We start from the raw sequence: 21,203 nt of genomic DNA, 5'->3' as shown, positions 1-21,203 counted from the left end.
GCTTAGTTGGTATTCCGGAGGAAGGTTCTGAATGTGTGACAGGAGCTTGGCAGCGTACATTTCTAGAAAGTACAGATCTGTTAGCCTCCGTAGCAGGCTTATAGAACTGGGGTTTGGTGGTCTTCAGCTGTTCTAAAAACGGGGGTAATTCAATCAGGCCCGCTATGTTGTCTATATACAATCAGAAAATAGCACATAAATGCTCCCAAAGACCCTGAAGACCCCCAAAACCCCAGTTTTTGGCATGCTATGGAGGCTAAGTTCTGTGGTGCCAACAGAAAAGTTGGTCTCTGGTCCCAACTCTTTCTACAAGAGATACAGGGAGCTCCCTCCAAGAAATTCCTCCGCTATCAGTACAAGGTTCTGACATCAGTACTGGAACCAGCGCAAACCGGCTGAAACTACTCTTGACAGGATCTTCACGACAGAGACGTTGCTTGGTCTAGATACTCGAGCTACGTTACAGTAATTCAAATCCTGTTAGTCTGAATTAGGCCACAGCAAGTCATTTTTATGGATGACATCAGCGCGCATTGATTTTCGCCTGCATGATTGGGGGGGGGGGGACAAGAAATTTTGTTGCCTTCTGACAGTGGTCACAAATGGGCAAGGATGTCTGTTGCCATGCCGGAACGTGGATGACAGATGACTAGGAAGAGAAGAGACAAGAAAAGACTCTGATTTAATGTTTTGTTTCCTACTTTGATGCAGTGATATGTGATGCTGGCTGTGTATATGTGATGTTCCTGCTGAATCAAAACCATGTACAATGATTGAGTCAAAGTTTCAAAACGTAGGAACCTTGGTTTTTTCGGCCCGCCTTGTTTTTTTCGCCCGGTCGCATTAGATTTGGAGTCTGCGGAGGATGTCGTCCATAAAACGTACTTGCTGTGGCCTAAGTGTAGAAGAACAGAAAACAGAGAAGGGAGGAGATAACTGGTTGTCAAAGTGTTGAAAGTGTTGAATAATTAGACTGAAAGATGATATAACACGTTGGACCATCGCCAGAACATATGTACATTCTGAGTCATTATCAATATATCATCAACAGCAGGAAATTGAAGTTATGACTCGAGATCATATTTTGTATGATTTGTCGCCTACGTTTTTTAGACCCGCTGAGGTTTATGAAATGATATAGGGAATTAAGTTGGCAGCGACAAGAGCACGTGCGTGAAATATTACCGGTCACTAGGGGGAGTCTGGTCAAATCTGGGCGGCACAAGGGGGAAACTGGGTGGGGTACTTCAGAGGAAGACTTCGGTGAATGTGAAAGATGTTAAAGGAATCCAGTGCAGTTTTTAGGGTTTGGAAACCATAATTTTCAAAGTCAATATTCTAGTCAGTTATCTACATACTAAGTTAAAACAAGGTGGTTTAAACCTCCTTGATTAAAACAACACTGTCCCAATGTATATCGATATTCATGGAGCAAAAATGCCCCAAATTCTGACGAAAAACGGTTACTGGGAGGACCTGTAATGACTTTTAGGGTACCACCCAGGAAATAAAGGACTAATCTTGGGGCTTGTTTCTGCAGTTTGAATGTCTTAAGTATGAAATACTGATTCAAATGCGATAATGTGTGTCGATATCATACGGATTATAGCCTCTACCAGGCTTGAGGGCGCGGCTGGAAATACTAGTAGTAGAAATTGGCCAAATAGAGAGATAACACGCCGAGGGAGTTTAGCCATTCAGTTTACAGTTTGCCGGCCCACTATTTCGGATTACCTTATTCAGAATATTTCCAGTTTTGCTGCCCTGAAATTGACCAGAGAATTGACTTTAAGAGAATAAGCTCCTGATTTGCTTAATTGTCACCTGAATATGCCATGCATCACTTCAGCTACCTACAGACCAAAAATCACGATAATCCGTCAACCGGTTCTTGAGTTATCCTCCTTTGAAGATTTTTCACCAAACACTCCTGCAGTTCCATAACAAGCCGCTAGGGGGCCCAAACTCATGCCACTTCTTCTCTTGCCCAAGAGCTATCTACCATCTAAAATTCGTGACCCTAGCTGCAGTACCAACAAAAGCCGCCAGACGGCCCAAAATGTCATCAATTCTAGAGACCTACCCACATAACAAGTTTCATGACAATGCATACAAAGCTTCTTGAGTTATGCTGTTCACAAACAGACAGACAGACAAATGGACAAACGCTACTGAAAACATAACCTTCTTGGCGAAGGTAATTAAACTTTCACACAACTTTTGTAGCCCAGAAATATGGAGCACCTGCCAAAAGCTGTTAAAAACGACTTTCAGCAAAATCATTTCATTTCTACACTTCACTTCCACTCTTAACAACCAATATGGAACACGTAAGGTGACGTCATGTGGCACACGGCGCGCGAAAACTCGCGAAAACTGGGTCAACGAAAGATTAATATTTCCTTCACCCCCCAATCAACCCGATATGAAATCTTGGGAGGTGAGGAGGGGGCAACAGTGCACAATACAGGCGCTCATTCACGGCATACTTTCCCAGCCGTATCCTTTTCACACGGACGTTTTATTCCGGAGGATTTTCAACTTGTTGTCAGCGTTGGATTAGTGTTTATGACGGCTGCACAGGAAACTAACGGTGGAACAATGTGTCCTGTGCATGTTTCGCCCACGGCTATATGGACCGCGTCTGGCCTTTTGTGTCTGGATTTTTCTCAAATTGTCGTCTGATTTTCTGTATCTGTAACACACCAGCTTCGCAGGCACGCGGCGCGGCGGCAGCTGGCTACATTTCACCGATCGACTTGTTACACCTAGCCCTTGAACATCTAACTCTAGACATTGTTTAAAGCTATCTAATGACAATACCCCTACTGTACTTGGTGACAGCGACAGCGATAGTTGTAGGAAAGAATGAATTCTTGAACACCTCAATCCTCGGTTGATAACTCTGGTACTTCAAGGCATGGCTATTTCTTGTTCTCTTCTGGGCTGGTATTAGGTACTTAGTATTTTTATTTATTTATTGAGATTTACCACATTTGTGGAAGGCTTGATATAACATTATTGTTTCGTGGGTTAACATAACAGGTGACTATCACCTTTTCAAGACGTCAAACCTGAGATCGGACTGTAAGGTTTGAACCACTCAAATCGGGAAGGACCCCTACTCTTTTCGATAAGTGTGGTGGGATTTTTAACATAATTGAAGTGTGGCTCTCCTCAAAAAAGGGACCTCCATTTAACGTCCTATCCGAGGGACGTCCCTAACCGAAGCTAGGTACTCATATTCGCAAATAGGTGTAAAGTGCCTTTGACAAGGACACAACAGTGGGGCCTACCAGGGATTTGAACCCAGAACCTTCAGATTCTGAACCAACAACCCTAACCACACACCACAAGACAACACTAGTGCCACCTGCTGACATGTATCCAGAAACGTGCTTTATCCAGAATCATGTCCATGCACGGTTTTGGATAGTCCACGCGTATCCAGAACCCACGAAAATCTACGTTCTTGGCCTATGCGCAAACTATCCAGAAGTCGAACCGTGCCTGATCCTAGCCCTAACCCATTCAGGCATAGAACTAGATAGGCACTATTCTGGATACGATAAGGGTTTTCGTTAAGGCGTTGTTTGGATCATATGTCACGTGATAACCATCTACCCACCTGTTGTCATGTCTTGTCAAATGCATTCCTCAAAAATAACTCATCATCATAACTCATAACTCATCATCATCATCAAAATAACTAACTTAAAAATACGATAATTATCAGATAATAATTATTTTCAGCATAGAAACATTTTGAAGTCCTCGCTGATTCACTTTCAGAAGATGATCACTTTTTGTAAAAAAAATTATCTGTTCAAAGTAGTTCATACGTAGACATGTATCTTGCTCAATTGGTTTTAAAAGGCAGCATCTTTTCATGTACATGTAGTCAATACATAAAGTGCACATACTACACGTCAACGGAACTCATAAGTGACAATTAAAACGTTTTGAGCTTTAAATTCTGTAAGTTGTATCGTCAAGAAAGGCACATTGTACGTTTGTCAATGATCTGGATACTTCTAGTTTTACACTGCATCTTAAGATCTCATATCTAAGACTGAAATCTTAAGAAAGGTCCTGAGAAAGTTCGCTCTTAAGAAATATGGCAATCAAAACCTGTGATCACAAACGACACTAATGATGAGGAAGTCATTTTTCTTTGTTTCGCTGCGGTCGCGCTAAGAAAAAAAAAATTGCGAGCGCACGTCTGGTGCTGGCAATGTGACGCCAGTAGGGGTCAAGTGGGGTCAAGTTCACCCCTCCCTGGTCCAATGAATCATTGCCTTTCCCCCCCTCCCAGGCGTAATGGTGATGTGAAGGAATTTTTCAAATTTGGAAGTCCCGATACGCTCTCGTTTTTTGTTCGTTATCACACACCCACATTGTGCAAGCACTGTGGCGTATTCGTCTGGCGTTCTCTACGCTTGTCCGTGTTTTTATGAGACGCTGCTAGTTCATTTAGTCGTTGTAGTCGCCTGATCTCTACTACTACAACGATTTCTCTGTGTCAGACTTCTTTGTGACAGACTGTGTGGCTTGAAAAGGATCTTCGAATCAAGCCCCTACGACTCATCTTGGAGACTTGAAGATTTCCTTTTCCAGAGAAACTGGAATTTTGTTGTAGCACTCACAAATTCTGAGCTTTCTGAGATTCTGACAACTCTTTTTTTGCGCGCTTTCCTGATTTTAAGAAAGTGTTAAAAGCTACAGGAAATTTCTAGGTTATTCGCTGATTTCAAACGGTTTCGACCTTGCCACAGAGATTTCACTCAAAATATTTTTTTTTCTCCGCTGAAAAACTGCGTCGTAGTTTCATTTCGGTATTTTGTAGTTTCCTTTCGGTTGTTGGAGAGAGAAAAAATGCTGTCGCACACCGATCACCACGGGCAAAGTAACGTGGCATACTACACCCAGGACTGGAGACAGAACCAGTTACCACCGCCGCCGGCCGCGGCACAAGACTACCCCCACCACCACCATCCGCACGCCGGCTACCACCAGACAGGCGCCGGGTACAGCTTCCAAACCGAGCCGGGATACATCTCACGGGTCAACGCCTGCACATGGCCGGGCTTCGGTAAGTTCCTTCTTTTAATTCTTTGTCTTCCTACTATAACAGTTCTGTCTTAAGCCTGAGTACATCTAAATTGTTGCGCGACTGGTAAAGGAGTGGATTTTGTTGCATCCAGAACCGTGAGTTATCCAGAATCATGTCCATGCACCTTTCTGGATCGATAGTCCACGTATGTATCCCGAACCGTGTCTGGGGTAAATCTACCTTCTTGGATACGCGAAAACTATCCAGAACCGTGCCTGATCCTAACTCTAACCCGTTCATGTATAGAACCAAGGAGGTTGATTTTAACTCCATGATAGAACTAGATGGGCAAGGTTCTGGATAGTCCACACGTATATATCCAGAACCGTGCCTGGGGCAAAATCTACGCTCTTGGATACGCGAAAACTATCCAGAACCACCGTGCCTGATCCTAACTCTATCCCGTTCAGGCATAGAACTACTACAGGCGCGTTTGTTAATACGATAGCTTCTGTTGTGTGATCTACAGAATTTGTTGCAAATATTGCACATGTTCTAATCTCTTACGCAAGTCAGATTTCGGTTTGTAAAAGTACAGAGAGAGAGAGAGAGAGACAGAGAGAGAGACAGAGAGAGACAGAGAGAGGCATAGAAAGAGACAGAAAGAGAGAGAGACAGAGAGAGAGACAATGAGAGACAGAGAGAGAGAGAGACAGAGAGAGACAGAGACAAATAGAGAGACAGAGAGAGACAGAGAGAGAGAGGGGCATAGAAAGAGACAGAAAGAGAGAGAGACAGAGAGAGAGACACAGAGAGAGAGACACACAGAGAGAGAGAGAGAGAGAGAGAGAGAGATTTTCGAATTTGACGGACATAGCCTGGTAACATATGTGTTGATTTTCGGAGCCGTCACATTTGATTCAAGATTCAAATTACTAGACTGCATTAAAAAAATGACCAGAAAATTCACTTTGAAAATCGAGTTTGCCGTCCTGAAATTGCACTGGATGCCTTTCAGAAAGCGACAACTTATATTTTCCGTGCGAGTAAGTATACGAAGAGGAATGTTATGTTTGACAGTTTGAGCTGTTTAAGTTTTAAACATGTTCTTCAAACTACATAGGTCAAAAGGGTCACGTCGTATGTGAGGTTTGTTATGTTTTTATGGCTACATACATGTACATGTAGTATTCAGAACCCCACAAGGCCATTTTTGTCTTCTTCTTGAGTTTTTTTATGATAAATACTTAGCCTCCACCAGGCCTTCCTACGGGGGTACGGGCCTGTATCTGTATAGCTGGTATAACCGCCCTTCCGGGTAACACACAGGCTTCGCACGCACGCGGCGCGGCGGCAGCTGGCTATATTACACCGAACAACTTGTTACACTCAATCTTTGCACATTTGATTGCAGGAGTTGTTTAAAGCTTTCTAGTGATGATGCCCCAACTGTGCTTGGTGGCAACGAGTTCCAGTCTACGATAGTTCTGGGAAAATACGCGTTTTTGAACACCTCAATTCTTGGTTCATAAGTGTCAAGCTATTTATATACCACTAGCAATGTCTGTACGGACAAAGAAAAGTTATCTAATAGTGTGTTTGTTTCTTTCTTAGTGACCCTTTTATACACATTTAAATTAAGTTTAAACGGACTTCTCAGGACTTTTATACAGACAATTAGGTGCAGGATTTGACACTGTTGATGTTTAGGATGTTGTAATTTAGTAATAGTTTATGTACTGTGTATTTGTTGTGTGTATTTTTATATGTATCCAGGATTACTTGAAAAGCAGGCCAAAAATGGCCTGAGTTGTAATTACTGGTTAAATAAATAAATTGAATTGAAATTGAAGTTTGATAAAATCTTCTAGTTAAAATCCTAAAGATTTCAAGGAACGAAATTTCTCGCCAGGACTCTGCATAAGAATTTTCCTACTACCAGTTGCATTGCATCATAACTACTGCTAATCTAATACCACTTTTTTTTACATAATTAAGGATAATAAATCATGGAGGATTATAATTAAATCATTATCCTCCAAGCAGATATTTTGATGCCTGAAATTGACAAGACAGTGTCATCGACAGGACGGTGTCAAAAAAATTCGCCATCCGAAGTTTTGCTGGCGTAAAAAAAGAATCTGTACAAAAAGAAATCCCGACAAAAACGCCTAAAAAAACTAAGCCGAAACCAAAACCTCTGGTTGGAGAGAATGTATGATTTCAAAACACAAATATGGATAAGAGCAAAGACGCAGGTACACAAGACATGAGCCTCATATCTGAGGCTTCTAACCTTCATCTTAGACAGAACCGGTACAAAAAAGAAATCCCAATAAAAACGCCTAAAAACACGTAAAAAAAATAAGCTAAAAACCAAAACCTCTGCTTGGAGAGAAAGTACGACTTCAAAACACAAATAAAGATTACAGCAAAGACGCAGGTACACAAGACATGAGCCTCGTATCTGCGGCTTCTAACCTTCATCTTAGACAGAACCGATACGAAAAGAAATCCCGACAAAAACGCCTAAAAAGACGTACAAAAATAAGCCGAAACCAAAACCTCTGCTTGGAGAGAAAGTACGACTTGAAAACACAAATAAAGAATACAGCAACGACGCAGGTACACAAGACATGAGCCTCGTATCTGCGGCTTCTAACCTTCATCTTAGTCAGTTATTAGATAAACACTTGTTGATTTACGTGGGCGTCTATATAAGACGTAAGAACTAAGATAGCAAAAACGTCAGCGACTAGAAGGGCAAGGTAACTGTCTCGAAGTAAGGTAAATATCACATCATGGACAAAAACGTGTACATGTGTGCACGTGTATGTACTCAAGGTGTTGGTGTGAGCTAAATACTTTGGTACGTTTTGCTTTGATTGTATTTCTTTCTTGAATAAGGCCACACCAATCTAATTTCTTGGTTAACGGATTCACCTGCTTCATATTTTCCTGATTTGCAAATAAAAATAAAAATTCAGAATCAACTGCGAAATGCTCATATTTTGCCCTGAACAGTTGAAAACAGTCTTTTTCTTCCTAGCTGTTACATTTATTCCATCTTTCAATGCAGTGGTATCATTAAAAGCTCTAAATTCATTGTTCAAATTTTGAACCAGCCTGGTGTGTTGACTTCATGGCTCCTCTCGTACCATTTTGGGCCATAATAGGATGCCTAGGCCTGTTTTTATTTATTTATTTTTTTCGCCCCCCCGCTCCATTATTTTTCTAGAAAAATCCGTTATCCAAGAAATTAAATTGGTGTGGCCTAATAGCGTTGTGTTATATGTCTATAATGTGTGGTGTGCAACTAGCTAGCTGTTTGGTGCTTGGCGGTTTATTGCTGTTGAAATTTCAATGTCAAGTTTTTGGACTGAGTTAAAATGCATACGATATGGTGTATTGGTTTTGACATTATTTCCCTTTTATAAAAATTACGTTAACGTAGTTACGCCTTTTGCTCGACAATAAGACTTGAACTACTACTTTAAGTAACTTATAATTGGTGTCAGATAGTTATTGTTATACATGTTTTGTAAATTACCTCTGAGTGTAATTGTCCTTATAATTTTTAATGTTGATCAAGCAACTTTTAACATTGTATTGCAACAATCATAACTGTAAATGTACATGTATAATTCTTTTTAGACTAATACCTCTGTAAATAGTCTCACAATTCCTGAGGCCAGGAGGCATGTATATCTTTTGCTAAGAACTAACAAACTAGTCTACTACTTCTACTACTACTACTACTACAACAGTAACGATAAAGTTTTCGATGAGATATATCGTCCTTTTCGAGGAGGTACATGTATTCTTTGATAAATTTGGTACTTTCTTCGTATAGCTTTCGGTGGTATGTATTACCATAGTCATTCTCATTATAATTGCCATGATCATAAAATATTTCTGATCTGTAGTTTCTTTTCCGAGGGGCTTCTGGTCTATAACTGTCCTCAGAAACTATTTTTGGTTCGTGGTATCAGACTGTTTTTGAGAGAAGAGGTCTGGTAGAGGTCAGAAATACCTGAACAGCTCCAATTTTACCTGCACTAACTTGCAAACGCAGGTGGCGTTTTGAGCCCTAACTTTAGGCCTGAATTGTGTAAGAAGTATTGACGTATTGTTGGGTTAGAGGTGCTAAGTTGTTGGCAGCCGAACTAAGACATGTTTTTGTTCTGACGAGTCTGGTATCACGATAAAAGCGGGGAGTTTTCAGATATGCTCCGCAGTAGGGGAGATTTGGTCGGCCCCACCAGTAGCTTGATAAACACATTCACAACAAGGCTGGTAATTAAAAAGCCCAAAAAATGTCCCTGGCGACGACATTTGCATTGTTTTTTTTTCTCTATTTTCTTTCCTTTCTTATTCTTTTTTCATAAACGATCATAAATACATTTTAAAAACTCTGTATTGCAGTTTCTTCCACTGAAATTGAATATGAATACTGCGCATACGGCTTTACACTGTAATTTGCAATGTATATGTAAAATTTAGGCGTGTGTACGTATTTATATTGCGATGGTTAATGTGGTCGTGTGGGCGTATTCTAGATAAGTGAAATCGTCATCTGTTCATTTTAACGACTTCGAAATCATAAAGAGTTTACTGATTCTCTCTTGAAACTTTGTGTGTTGGTTTCGGAAGCCTAAGCTTCAATTTCATACTTATTTTCACTTGGAAGGTTGATAGAACAAACGTTTGTTGTTGTTGTTGTTGTTGTTGTTGTTTTTTCTTAACAAAACTGGAATAGAAAAAGTTCACTCTGTTGAAGAATTCTCAAAAACTAACAACAAGAGAAATCGTATCTTGAAAGTTCATCTGTGGTCGTAGAAGTCATTATGAAAGAAGTTTGGACTGCAATATCCTACAAAAGAAATTGGACTCACCCAAATTTTCGACTGTCTTTGTCAAGGAATTCTTTGTCTGGGTCCAATTCTTGTGTTGCATATTGCAGTTCAAACTTGTTTCATAACAAGAGGAATCGTTTTTAGTTCTTCTAGTTGCTTTTTACGAAATGATCGTAGGACTGCACTTAGTAGTACTGCACTTAGTAGTATTTTTTTAAGAATCGGGTTAACGATATTTGGGTCATCTTTGAGTGTAATGTTTTCCAGTAATAAATAGTAAACGTAGTTCTAGACGGTCAATTTTTATCAGATTTTGCCAACCTTGAAATAAGCTTCTCAAAGAAAGCTATACAGTGTCAAGTGCACGTGGTAGTGTCAAAATAGAGATTGGGAAAGATCTTTGATCCAAGATAGCCAGCTTAAAAACGAGGTCAACTAGTACTGTAGAACATCATAATCTTTCAACTTTTGAACTTTATTGTGTGCTTAAAGAATGCATTTTACACAGTGACATTTCCATGTACATGCTATTTTTGCAAATAAAAACATGGTACAGGAGATATTAAGCGGAGACGTTTGGTCACACTTTTTTTTCTTGAATCACGTATAACTGTGTCGATCTTTTTTTTGGTTTGGAACAACACGCTGATAGGGAAATAATAACACGCTAATTTGAATGCAAATCATTATGATATATAATCCTTACCCTTTCCTAAACTTCAAGTGGATATTAAAAGAGAGTCTGAGAAGCCACGCCCTAAAAGATTCGAACCCAGGACTCCTGGTTAGATCTACCAACCACATACACATGACACACCCACACCGGAAAAAGGAATTCCTAAGAGCACTACTCCAGGAAATCTGTCAGCATTTTGTTGACTTCATCGGCAGCAAAAAACACCCAGGATCACGTTTCGTCATGTTTGTACCAAGTGGGGCAAAAGCCGGGCCGTCACTAGTGTGCTGAGTAAGGAAAGGGTCCACAGCTGTCACAGTAGTGCGGTCACATTCGTCGTGACTAAATGTCCAAGAAGATTGGCGGCAGCAGGCTACAAGACAGTACTAGTATCGAATTGTTTGTTGTTTTGAAAAGTTGGTTCTAAGAAAGAAAAAGTCAAAGAACTATGATACGGCAAGCCAACGAAAAAATGGCTATACGGAAATCTACAATGCCGTATAGAAGAAAGAAAAAAGACAGACAACGCAGGGCATCTAAATCTGTTGTATCCATGGTGCTTTATCCAGAACCGTGTCTGGGGCAAATCTACGTTCTCTGAGAACTAGATAAGTTCTGGATAGTCCATGCGTATCCAGAAACGTGTATAGGGCAAATCTACGTTGTTGGATACGCAGAAACTATCCAGAACCGTTCCTGATCCCAACTCTAACCCATTGTTAGGCGCTGAAAACTAGAGATTCTGGATAGTCCACGCGTATCCAGAACCGTGTATGGGGCAAATATACCGTTCTGGTATACGCAGAGACTATTCACTGAACCCGTACCTGATCCTAACTCTAACCCATCAGACACTGATAGAACCAGATAGGCACAATTTTGGATACCATAGCATCTTTACTTTTAACTCCAGTCCCTGTATACGTGACACTTGGCACGGACACGTTTGAACAACCGCAGAATCATGCCCGTTCTGTTCTTGTGCGCCTGCGCCGGCCAGCCTGACGACAAAATAGCTCCCGTGGAAGCCGAAAGTTTTGTCCACGGTTTGCAAAATAACGCCGCCGTGTGCTGAGAGTGTGTTCATATAAAGTAAGGCGTGAGCAGAAATGGTAATTTTTTGACGTCATGGCGGTGTGTTAGGGATAAACAAAAGAAATAAACATCACATGATAGGAGATATGTACTAGTAGGGGTTTTTCTAGAATCGGGTTGAAGATTTGTCACTCATCTTTGAGTGTAAAATCTGTCAAGAATGAGTTTAATAACATTCTACGAGACGGTTACTTTCTTACCAGATCTTGCAATCCTTAAACTTATCTCGAAGAAAGGCACAGTGTCAAGTACAAGTGCACGTGCCAGTATCAAAGAAAGACAGTGTGGAAGATCTAACCAAGATAGCCAGATTAAAAACGAGGTCAACTGTTGAACACCACGTTCTGTCAACTTTTGACTTCTTGGTCCTCTTGGCACTCACTGCACAAAATCCCATCCTGAAGATGAAAGTTTTGTCCACGGTCGACAAAATAACGCCGCTGTGTGCTGAGAGTGGTCAATATAAAGAAGGCCTGAGCAGAAATTTTTGACGTCATGGCGGTGTGTTAGGCATAAACAAAAGAAACAAACATCACATGATAGGAGAAAGGGCACCGTCAGGGAGGAACTTGGTTTTCTCTCCAGTTCACATCGTCACACTGTTCAAATTTCTGTTTCAAAGTCATTTTATTCTGCAACAGTTTCTTTCCCCTAATACTGCAAAATTATGGGGCTCCCTCATAAACACATCTTCCCTCTCGAATACAACTTAGAAGTTTTTCTTGGAAGGAAAAAAATGTCTTCATTTTCGTTTAGTCGATTGTACTACATTTGCAGCTTAAAAGTATTTTAAAACTGCTTAACTGTTGACTGAATGTGTCTAAATCATGTAGGGCCACCAACTACCAACAAAAATCCTTGCACAAAATCCTGTCTTTTAGCAGACTTAAAACAAAGTGTAAAGATACACGTAAGGCAATGAGACAGAACATTTACGCTTTTTAAAGAAATGATTTTGTGTAGTGAATTTGCTGCTTTGCTTCAATTTGTCCGCAGTGCTGTAATAATAATCTGCACCCGACAGAGACAGACGTTCCCTGATGTAGGTTCTGTACGTCACTGTCTGAACTATAGTACGACAGTTCAATGTTACAGTACTAGTGCTACATGTAGTGCACTACGTGTGGGCGACGCGTGGGTGTCGTCACCCACTGATAACCAGGGGACCGGAGGAGGACAGGTGGATATTTTACAATAGCTGGAGGACTGGAATTGGGTTACGCGCACACATACACACGCGCACACATACACACATACACACACACACACACATGCACACATTCACACACACACACACACACACAGAGAGAGAGAGAGAGAAAGAGAGAGGGTGAGTGAGTGAGTGAGTGTATCTTGTCTTTTTTTTTTTTTTTTTTACTGCTTTTGTTACCTTAGATCTACTTGAAAAGTTTAAGGTTGTAAGTTTAAGGTTTGCAAAGCATTCCAAGCAAGGAAGCTTGTTCCACAGTGATGTAGTTCTAGGAAAGAAGCTTTCAGCGTGGAACTTTCTCCTGAGAGATGGAGTATGGAGTCAGAAGAAAGGTGATTCGCTTCCGTACGAATGGCAAAACGTGTCCTGATCGAGAAAAGCCTCGGTCACAACCCGCCGTACGTGCTTCTGCGTGCTGTCTACGTGCAAAAACGTGGGCAAACGTAGGGTATCCGTGCGTGGTGAGCACCGCCTCCGTACGGAATCCTACGGATTTGGGAGCACGCAGACACGCCGTAGAACTTTAAGTGCATGTAAAACTTTTTCTACGTGCGGTCTGCGGATTCACCACCCGTGTGTGCGAGTACGAGCGACGCGCGTTCCGGATCCCCGTACGTACCGTATACTACGGGAAGAAGCACGTGTAAGTACGGCCTCCTTACGGTAAAGTTGCAATCGCACAGAGATCTGACTTACGTTGTAAGCACGTACAACTCACTTACCACTTGCGCAAAAACACACACACACACACGTCTGACAGCACCCCTCGTGCCTTGCAGGAGGTACCAAAGGTTACCAACTGCCTGTCCCTGCTCGGTTGGGGACATGTTCCATCTCTCCACATCTCCCAGCCTGCCCCGGGGCAGGAAAAACATGTCTGCACCACCTGCGAGTCCAGGGGGGAGGGGGGCATGAGAAGTTCACAAGTTTTACAATCTGTCAGAAAATGTGTGTGAACCACGGCGAAGGGTGTCTAGTGAGCAAATGAAATTACAAATATATATACGGACGAATTTTGGACAAAAAAAAAAGAAAATTGTACCGTGGTTGAAAGCACTGTACCATAGATTTAAAAAAAAAACGAAGCTGCCATTTTTTAAAAGAAATTCAGGCCAAGGTCAGTTTGTCACAAGTGTTACAATCTGTCAAAACATGCGTGTGAACCACGGGAAAGGGTGTCTATTGAGCAAATGAAATTATGAAAGTATACAGGCGAATTTCGGAAAAGAAAACTGAAAATTGTACCATGGTTGAAAACACTGTTTTAGATTAAAAAAAACGAAGCTGCCATATTTTTTAGAAGTTCAGGCCAAGGTTACTTTGTCATAGGTTTTACAATCTGTCAGAAAATGTGTGTGAACCACGGGAGAGGGTGTCTAGTGAGCAAATGAAATTACAAATGTATGCACGGACGAATTTTGGACAAAAAACTGAAAATTGTACCATGGTTGAAAACACTGTACCATAGATTTTAAAAAAACGAAGCTGCCATTTTTTTAGAAGTTCAGGTCAGCTTGTCACAAGTTTTACAATCTGTCATGAACATGCGAGTGAACCACGGGGAAGGGTGCCTGATGAAATTATGAACGTATTGTGAACAAATGAAATTATGAAAGTATACAGACGAAAAATGGACAAAAAACTGAAAAATTGTACTACGGTTGAAAACACTGTACCATAGTACCGTAGAAGTTCAGGCCAAGGTCAGCTTGTCACAACTTTTACAATCTGTCAGAATATGGATGTGAACCACGTGAAGGGTGCCTAGTGAGCAAATAAAATTATAAAAATTGTACATTGGTTTAGATGAACAAAGGAAACTTTTTTTTCAAAAGTTCAGGCCCAGGTCAGCTGGTCACAAGTTTTACAATCTGTCAGAACATGCGTGTGAACCACATGCAGACTGAGACGTGTAGGGGAAGTGTAATATGTGCACGGCGAATTGATTCGTCTACTCAGTGCAGTGTAAACTTGTTCCTATACGTAATGAAAATTGAACTGCTCTCCAACTCAAAAAGAATTTGACTCATCGAAATTTTTTTACCAAATCTATCAGCTATATGACCCAAGTGCTGTAGAAACGAGATTTTTTCCCACGTGTGACGTCACATTGTTACCACTGGGTCAACGATTGTCGGAAGTCGGTACCGCCGCCCGCCCCGGTTGATAAAAAATGTTCAGTCCTCTGCCAAAATAGTAAATAAGGGGCTCGTGTGGCGTAGCGGCAGAGTGCTCGACTCAGAATCAAGAGGTGCAGGTTCGAGTCCTGACATGCCACCGATCTTGTACATGTCTTTGGGAAATGCACTTTACACAACTTTCCTCACTTAACCCCTGTATTTGTCCTCTGTGTATGTGGCGCCATAAGATAAGTTGAAAAAACTTGTGAGTGTGCCGCCACCATGTGTTGTCATGAATTGTTGGAATAAAAAACAAAAGCAAAAAAAAAAAACAATCGGACAGAAAAGTGAACAGCAATACCGGCTTATACCGTAACACGCCTGATGTATATATATATATACACGCTTAGATACCATACAACCACCAAACCTCAAATATTACATTGGAGAATCCGGCAGGCATAGCCGTACTCCTCTGAAAGATAGAATGTGCGAATTCTGTAATCATTTATATGTTGAAAACGAGATACATTTTCTACTTGACTGTACACTACATATGAAGATGAACACCAAGAGCTATTCGATATATACTTTACAATTAGACAAGATATGTAAGAAAATGTCAACGCATGACACGTTTAAACACTTGATGTCATGCATGAACGAGTAAAGTGTAGCTGCTGTATAGCAGACAAACTTTTTATGTTTCCAGATGTTTCAAAAAGAGAGACGAAAGGGCAACTAACAGTAGATGATAGGTAGTATATAGTATTGTTGTAATATATAGACTCCTAGCACTTAGCATTAGAATATAGCGTTCCAGTATGCAATACTCATGTTTTGTATCCTCTTGTTCATTTAGCCCATCTGGGCAAGAACATGCAATAAAGATTCATTCATAGATGACGCAAAACTACTAAAAGGGCTAATTTGCGCCCAACTCACTGCCTCCGGAGAGGCGGCACTTTGGAGGTTGTTTTGTTTGAAGTACAAGGTCTCGCGGAGGAGAAAAATTCACCTCCCAAGTGTTTGAGTGAATCGTTGTGAAATCAGGAGTGAAGAGGAATGTCAGTCATGCAGATGACGTCATAGTCAAACGTCACAGCCCTACGTCAGAAGTAGCCTATACCAGGCTTCACAGGCTGCTGGAAAATAGAAGAAGCCTGAAGAGGCTGGAAGAGGCTATCTCAGGGCCATCTTGGGCAATTTCAACGGTTGATATGATTCGAAAACTTGGGCCACAGTAAGTCATTTTTATGGATGACATCAGCGCTCGCATTAATTTTCGCCTGATTTTGGGGGGGAAAAAAAGAAATTTTGTTGCCTTCTGACAGTGGTTAACGTGCCGAAAATGGGCAAACATGTCTGTTGTCATGCCGGAAGGTGGATGGCAGATAACTATGAAGAGAGGAGACAAGGAAAGGATCTGATTTAATGTTTTGTTTCTTACCTTGATGCAGTGATATATGTGATGCTGGCTGTGTATATGTGATGTTCCCACTGAATCAAAACCATTTGTACAATGATGGAGTAAAAACTTTAAAATGTTACCTTGTTAAGTTTTTTTCGGCCCGTCTTCTTTTTTTTTTTTTGCCGGTCGCATTAGATTTGAGTCTGCGGAGGATGTCATGCATAAAATTTACTCGCTGTGGCCTTAAGTAAAGCATTAAGTAGAATGTTAAGTAGTACTTGACCATATATAAACGATTCTCTCTTTTTATCATGATGAATAAGACAAGAAAACAAAGAAAAATGCCAACAAAACTTCTTTTAAAAATGGGTATTATGTCACATCTTGGCACCAAAAATTGAAATACTTTACTAGAACAAAATCTTCATATGATTGTAATTTACCAGGCACTTTTCAACATAATTAGTGCAATTACTAGTATCTCAATTACGTTTTCAAAGTCAACTTTCTGGTCTTAATTTAATCAACCCTATCCCAAAGCATACTGATAGCTGTGAGGCAAAAATGCGATGTCGTTGACTGAAAATTGTTACTTGCCTTGTATTGTGTATCCTGCTTCTAGATATAATATTGGTGGCTCAAAAAAAATTAATAGACTACTTAGCTTGTTATTCAGCTATTCGAAACGCTTCAAGTATGAAACGATGACGAAAATGTACTAAGAAATTGCAGTAAATGTCAATATCAGACAGATTTCCTCATCCAGAATATTGTTTTTCTTGCCGCCCTGAAATCGCATTGGATACCTTTAAGACACATACATCTTGAAAACTAATAAGGCCACAGCAAGTAAATTTTATGGATGACATGCTCCGAAGACTCCAAATCTAATTCGAGCGGGCGAAAAAAACAAGGCGGGACGAAAAGAACAAGGTTCGAATTCTATATTTTAAGATTTTGACTCAATTATTGTACAAAATGTTTTGATTCAGTGGGAACATCACATATACACAGCCAGCATCACATATCACTGCATCAAAGTAAGAAACAAAACATTAAATCAAAGCCTTTTCTTGTCTCCTCTCTTCATAGTTATCTGCCATCCACCTTCCGGCATGGCAACAGACATCTTTGCCCATTTTCGGCATGTTGACCACTGTCAGAAGGCAACAAAATTTCTTTCTTTTTTCTCCCAAATCAGACGAAAATTAATGCGCGCGCTGATGTCATCCATAAAAATTACTTGCTGTGGCCTATATGTAATCAATCTAACCCATAAGAATTGTGATGCATCTGCCAATTGTTTTGTACCCCGCAATCTCTCTATAGGAGTTCCATACATGTCACAATGGGTGGATCGCTAAAAATTAGTCCCGTAACTACTATGATTTACGCTTCTCTGATCAGGGAATATAGTGGGGATTTGTAAAACAGTTGGATGCAAACTTTCCCTAGAAATTTGGGAGTAAAGTATACAGCAATTAAGTATAGTTTGCGCAGCAAGTTAGCTAGTCTGTACAAAATGTATGTCTGTATATATCGCGTTCTATCGTAATAATAATTCAGTTGTAAAAGTAAAATTTGTACAGTTTGATAAAAACATCCACCAAGGTTGTAAACTATTCTATATATTTCCTTTGCAAAGTGAAGAACTTTTAAGAAGAAGTTTTAATGAAAAGGTTAAATTTCTTCCAAACTTGGGTATGAGGAATCATCAGACTTAGATTTAGTCTACCGTCACCTTGCGGTTTAGTTACAAACTGCATAAAACTGCAACCCGCCCGTAATGACACACTTCACAACCAAACCGCTAGAGGTCGCGCTTTGGTTACACTCTGCTCGCAAATTTTTCCCTTGGCCAAAATCGAGGTCAATTCGACCATGTCAACCATGTTGGCCCGAGATTTTTCGACCTTTCGTCCCAGTGCCGCCCACAAGATCGCTAATCTTTGCTATCACGCCACTTCTGGAAAGGTTAGTGCTTAAAATTATCCCAAGTTACTTATTATGTTGAACCAATTCGTGGTTGACATTTTGTAACGTGACGTACGTAATAGAGCTCCGGATGCAGACAGTGGTCAATAATGGGGGGATCACATGGCATTATGGGTCACTGCCCCGTACCTGTACATTATCGACCGGGTAATGTGTAGGGATGAATATGAATGTAGTTCCCAACAAGAAGGCTAGACGTTTCATCTTCTAAGGCATAAGAAAACTACACGTATTCGTAGACCGTATATTTGTATTGTGCTACTATATACGTGTATACGTGTATGGCCTAAATCATATATTACTGACTCTATGTTTTTCACTCATGAGATAATTTTGTGTTAAGGATGAAATTTATGAGTCTGTCTTTCTGCGGTGACGATAGATTGACGGGGAATATTTAATAATAAATATTAATATCGAATCTGATTAGAATATGGTCACATTTGAGACCAATTTGCCTAACCAAATACTATCGGAATTAAAAGCCGTTGGAACGATGTATTTAAAACGTTCCAAAAAAAAGTTAATGAAAAATTGCGAGACATTAAAAAATGATTATTCATAATACCTCTGTGCATTTTAGACTAAACAGAACTTGAAATACGGGTCCGTAGGTTCATCATTTTTGAACCCCTGTCTTGTCCACCTTTTTTCTTGAATAGCTATCTTAATTTTAATTTTAAAGAGCATTTTGTATTCTTTAATAATATCAGCAAAGCTTTCGACGTTGAGCTCCAAATCGCATATTCAGGTGTCCTACATTTCATGTTTAGACAGTTTTATAACGATATCTATTGGCTATTATCTATAACTATTTATAGGCATTGGGTGAATGCTACATGTTCATACATACTACATTTTCATTTGCCTGCATCGCAAATCCCTCATTCCCACACTTTAAATGGAGCAGATTATTAGCTCTGGGTGCCAGAGTATACAGTGCAATTTTACGAAATACAGTGCAATTTTACGGAATACAGTGCAATTTTACTAGTAAACAGTGCAATTTTACGGAGTACAGTGCAATCGTCTTAGTATACAGTGCAATTTTATGGAATACTAGTGTATTATTGTACTAGCACTATTGTACTAGTGTACAGTGCAATTTTACTAATACAATTGCACTGTATTCTGTAATACAGTGCAATTTTACGAAATACAGTGTAATTTTACTAGACTAAGTATACAGTGCAATTTTACGGAATGCAGTACAATCGTATTAGTATACAGTGCAATATTTACGGAATACAGAGCTATCGTATTAGTGTATAGTGCAATTTTACTAATACGATTGCACTGTATTCCGTAAAATTTCACTGTATACCTGGCACCCCTGTTAACTAGCGTCCCGTCTTCTGGTGTACATAGAACCATAGCGGCGTGATGGAGACGAGACTAGACCGCCCTACGGCGCAGGCGCACTCCGTATGTAGGTCAATGGCGGGAAGGTGACCTAATAACGCCCTAGTCTGCGCCTGCGCACTTGAAAACTAGGTCACAGCCAAGAGGGCATTGACTGAGATTTTGTACCCTAGTGGTTTGCGATATTCCTTTGTTTGCCGCATTTTTCGTCTATTTCAAGCCCCCAAAAAGCCTGCAAAAATTGTATAATACAAATCCTACACCTTTCTTGATAGTCACACACGTAGGTAAACCCTTGTTTTGGTTATTTTGTTTTTTTTAACTTAAATGTGTCCAGAAAAAAGGTGTTTTGTGTCCGCCGTGCCCCAGACATGCAAATGAGCAGGTCAGAAGTGCTCATGAATGAGGTATTACGGCTAGAAGTGGGTTAGTGAAGCTTTACTGTACTGTAGGGGGGCTTTACGGGTAAGCATATATACACGGCGAGACGTGGAAAATAAAGCTACCGGTAATAATGCCCATGTATGCGCAACCAGCCAGAGAAAACTAACTTTGAAAACCGTTTTTCAGAAACTATTTGCTAGTACTACGTAGAGGCATCCAGTGCAGTTTTTAGGGCTTGGAAACCAGATTTTTAAAAGTCAATATTCTAGTCATTTATCTACATACTGAGTTGAAACCACACTATCCCAATGTATATCGACATTCATGAAGCAAAAATGCCCAAAATTCTGACGAAAAACGGTTACTGGAAGGACCTGGGTTGATTTTTAGGGTACCACCCAGAAAATAAAGGACTCATATTGGGCCTTTTTCTGTACTTTTACATTGCCTAAAGTATGAAATACTGATTCAAATGTATCATACAGATTGCCTTACTAAGAATATTTCCAGTTTTGACGCCCTGAAATTGCATTATTTGGATGCCTTTAACATTTTTGGTTACTTATTTTTATTTGCTTAAAACTGAAGGGATGAAACGGATATTATAAATGATTTAGATGTACAGATAAGATGATGCAGGTTTAGAAACATCACCGAAAGTAGTCAGTGTTACCGTTGGATTACGCTATACAGACTGACCAAAATACAAATGAACTTTGAAAGAGATTTGAAGGCACCCACAGTGATTTCGACGCAGTAATTTTCAACTAGTTATCAGGGTGTGGTTGGAAGTAACCTTTGACTCAAATTTAACTCAAAGTCGATCTGATTCCTCAAACTGGCTTGCAAACTATCGCCAACTTTTAGTCGGATGGTGGTCGTGGGAAGGTTCTGTTAACTTAGTAACAAAGTACTGTTTACTTTGACTGAAATTTAACTCAAATTCAATTTGATTCGTCAGACTGGCTCCCAAACTATCGCAAACTTTTAGTCGGCTGGTGGTTCTGTTAGCTTGGGCCACAGCAAGTAATTTTTATGGAT

General features: G+C 40.3%; 1 protein-coding gene across 1 annotated transcript in view; it reads left to right on the top strand.

The window, feature by feature from the left end:
• Positions 1-4,875: 4,875 nt before the first annotated feature.
• The window catches only part of LOC109482600 (nuclear receptor subfamily 5 group A member 2-like), a 118,735-nt gene continuing 102,407 nt past the window's right edge, over positions 4,876-21,203 (top strand). The window contains exon 1 of the mRNA XM_019785386.1: positions 4,876-5,092. Coding sequence (XP_019640945.1) covers positions 4,876-5,092 — 217 coding nt within the window. The remainder of the gene's footprint in view (positions 5,093-21,203) is intronic.

Source organism: Branchiostoma belcheri, unplaced genomic scaffold (genome assembly GCF_001625305.1).
Source record: "Branchiostoma belcheri isolate BF01 breed outbred unplaced genomic scaffold, Haploidv18h27 scaffold6, whole genome shotgun sequence".
NCBI classification, from domain to species: Eukaryota; Metazoa; Chordata; class Leptocardii; order Amphioxiformes; family Branchiostomatidae; genus Branchiostoma; species Branchiostoma belcheri.
This window is presented reverse-complemented; position numbering and strand designations above follow the sequence as displayed.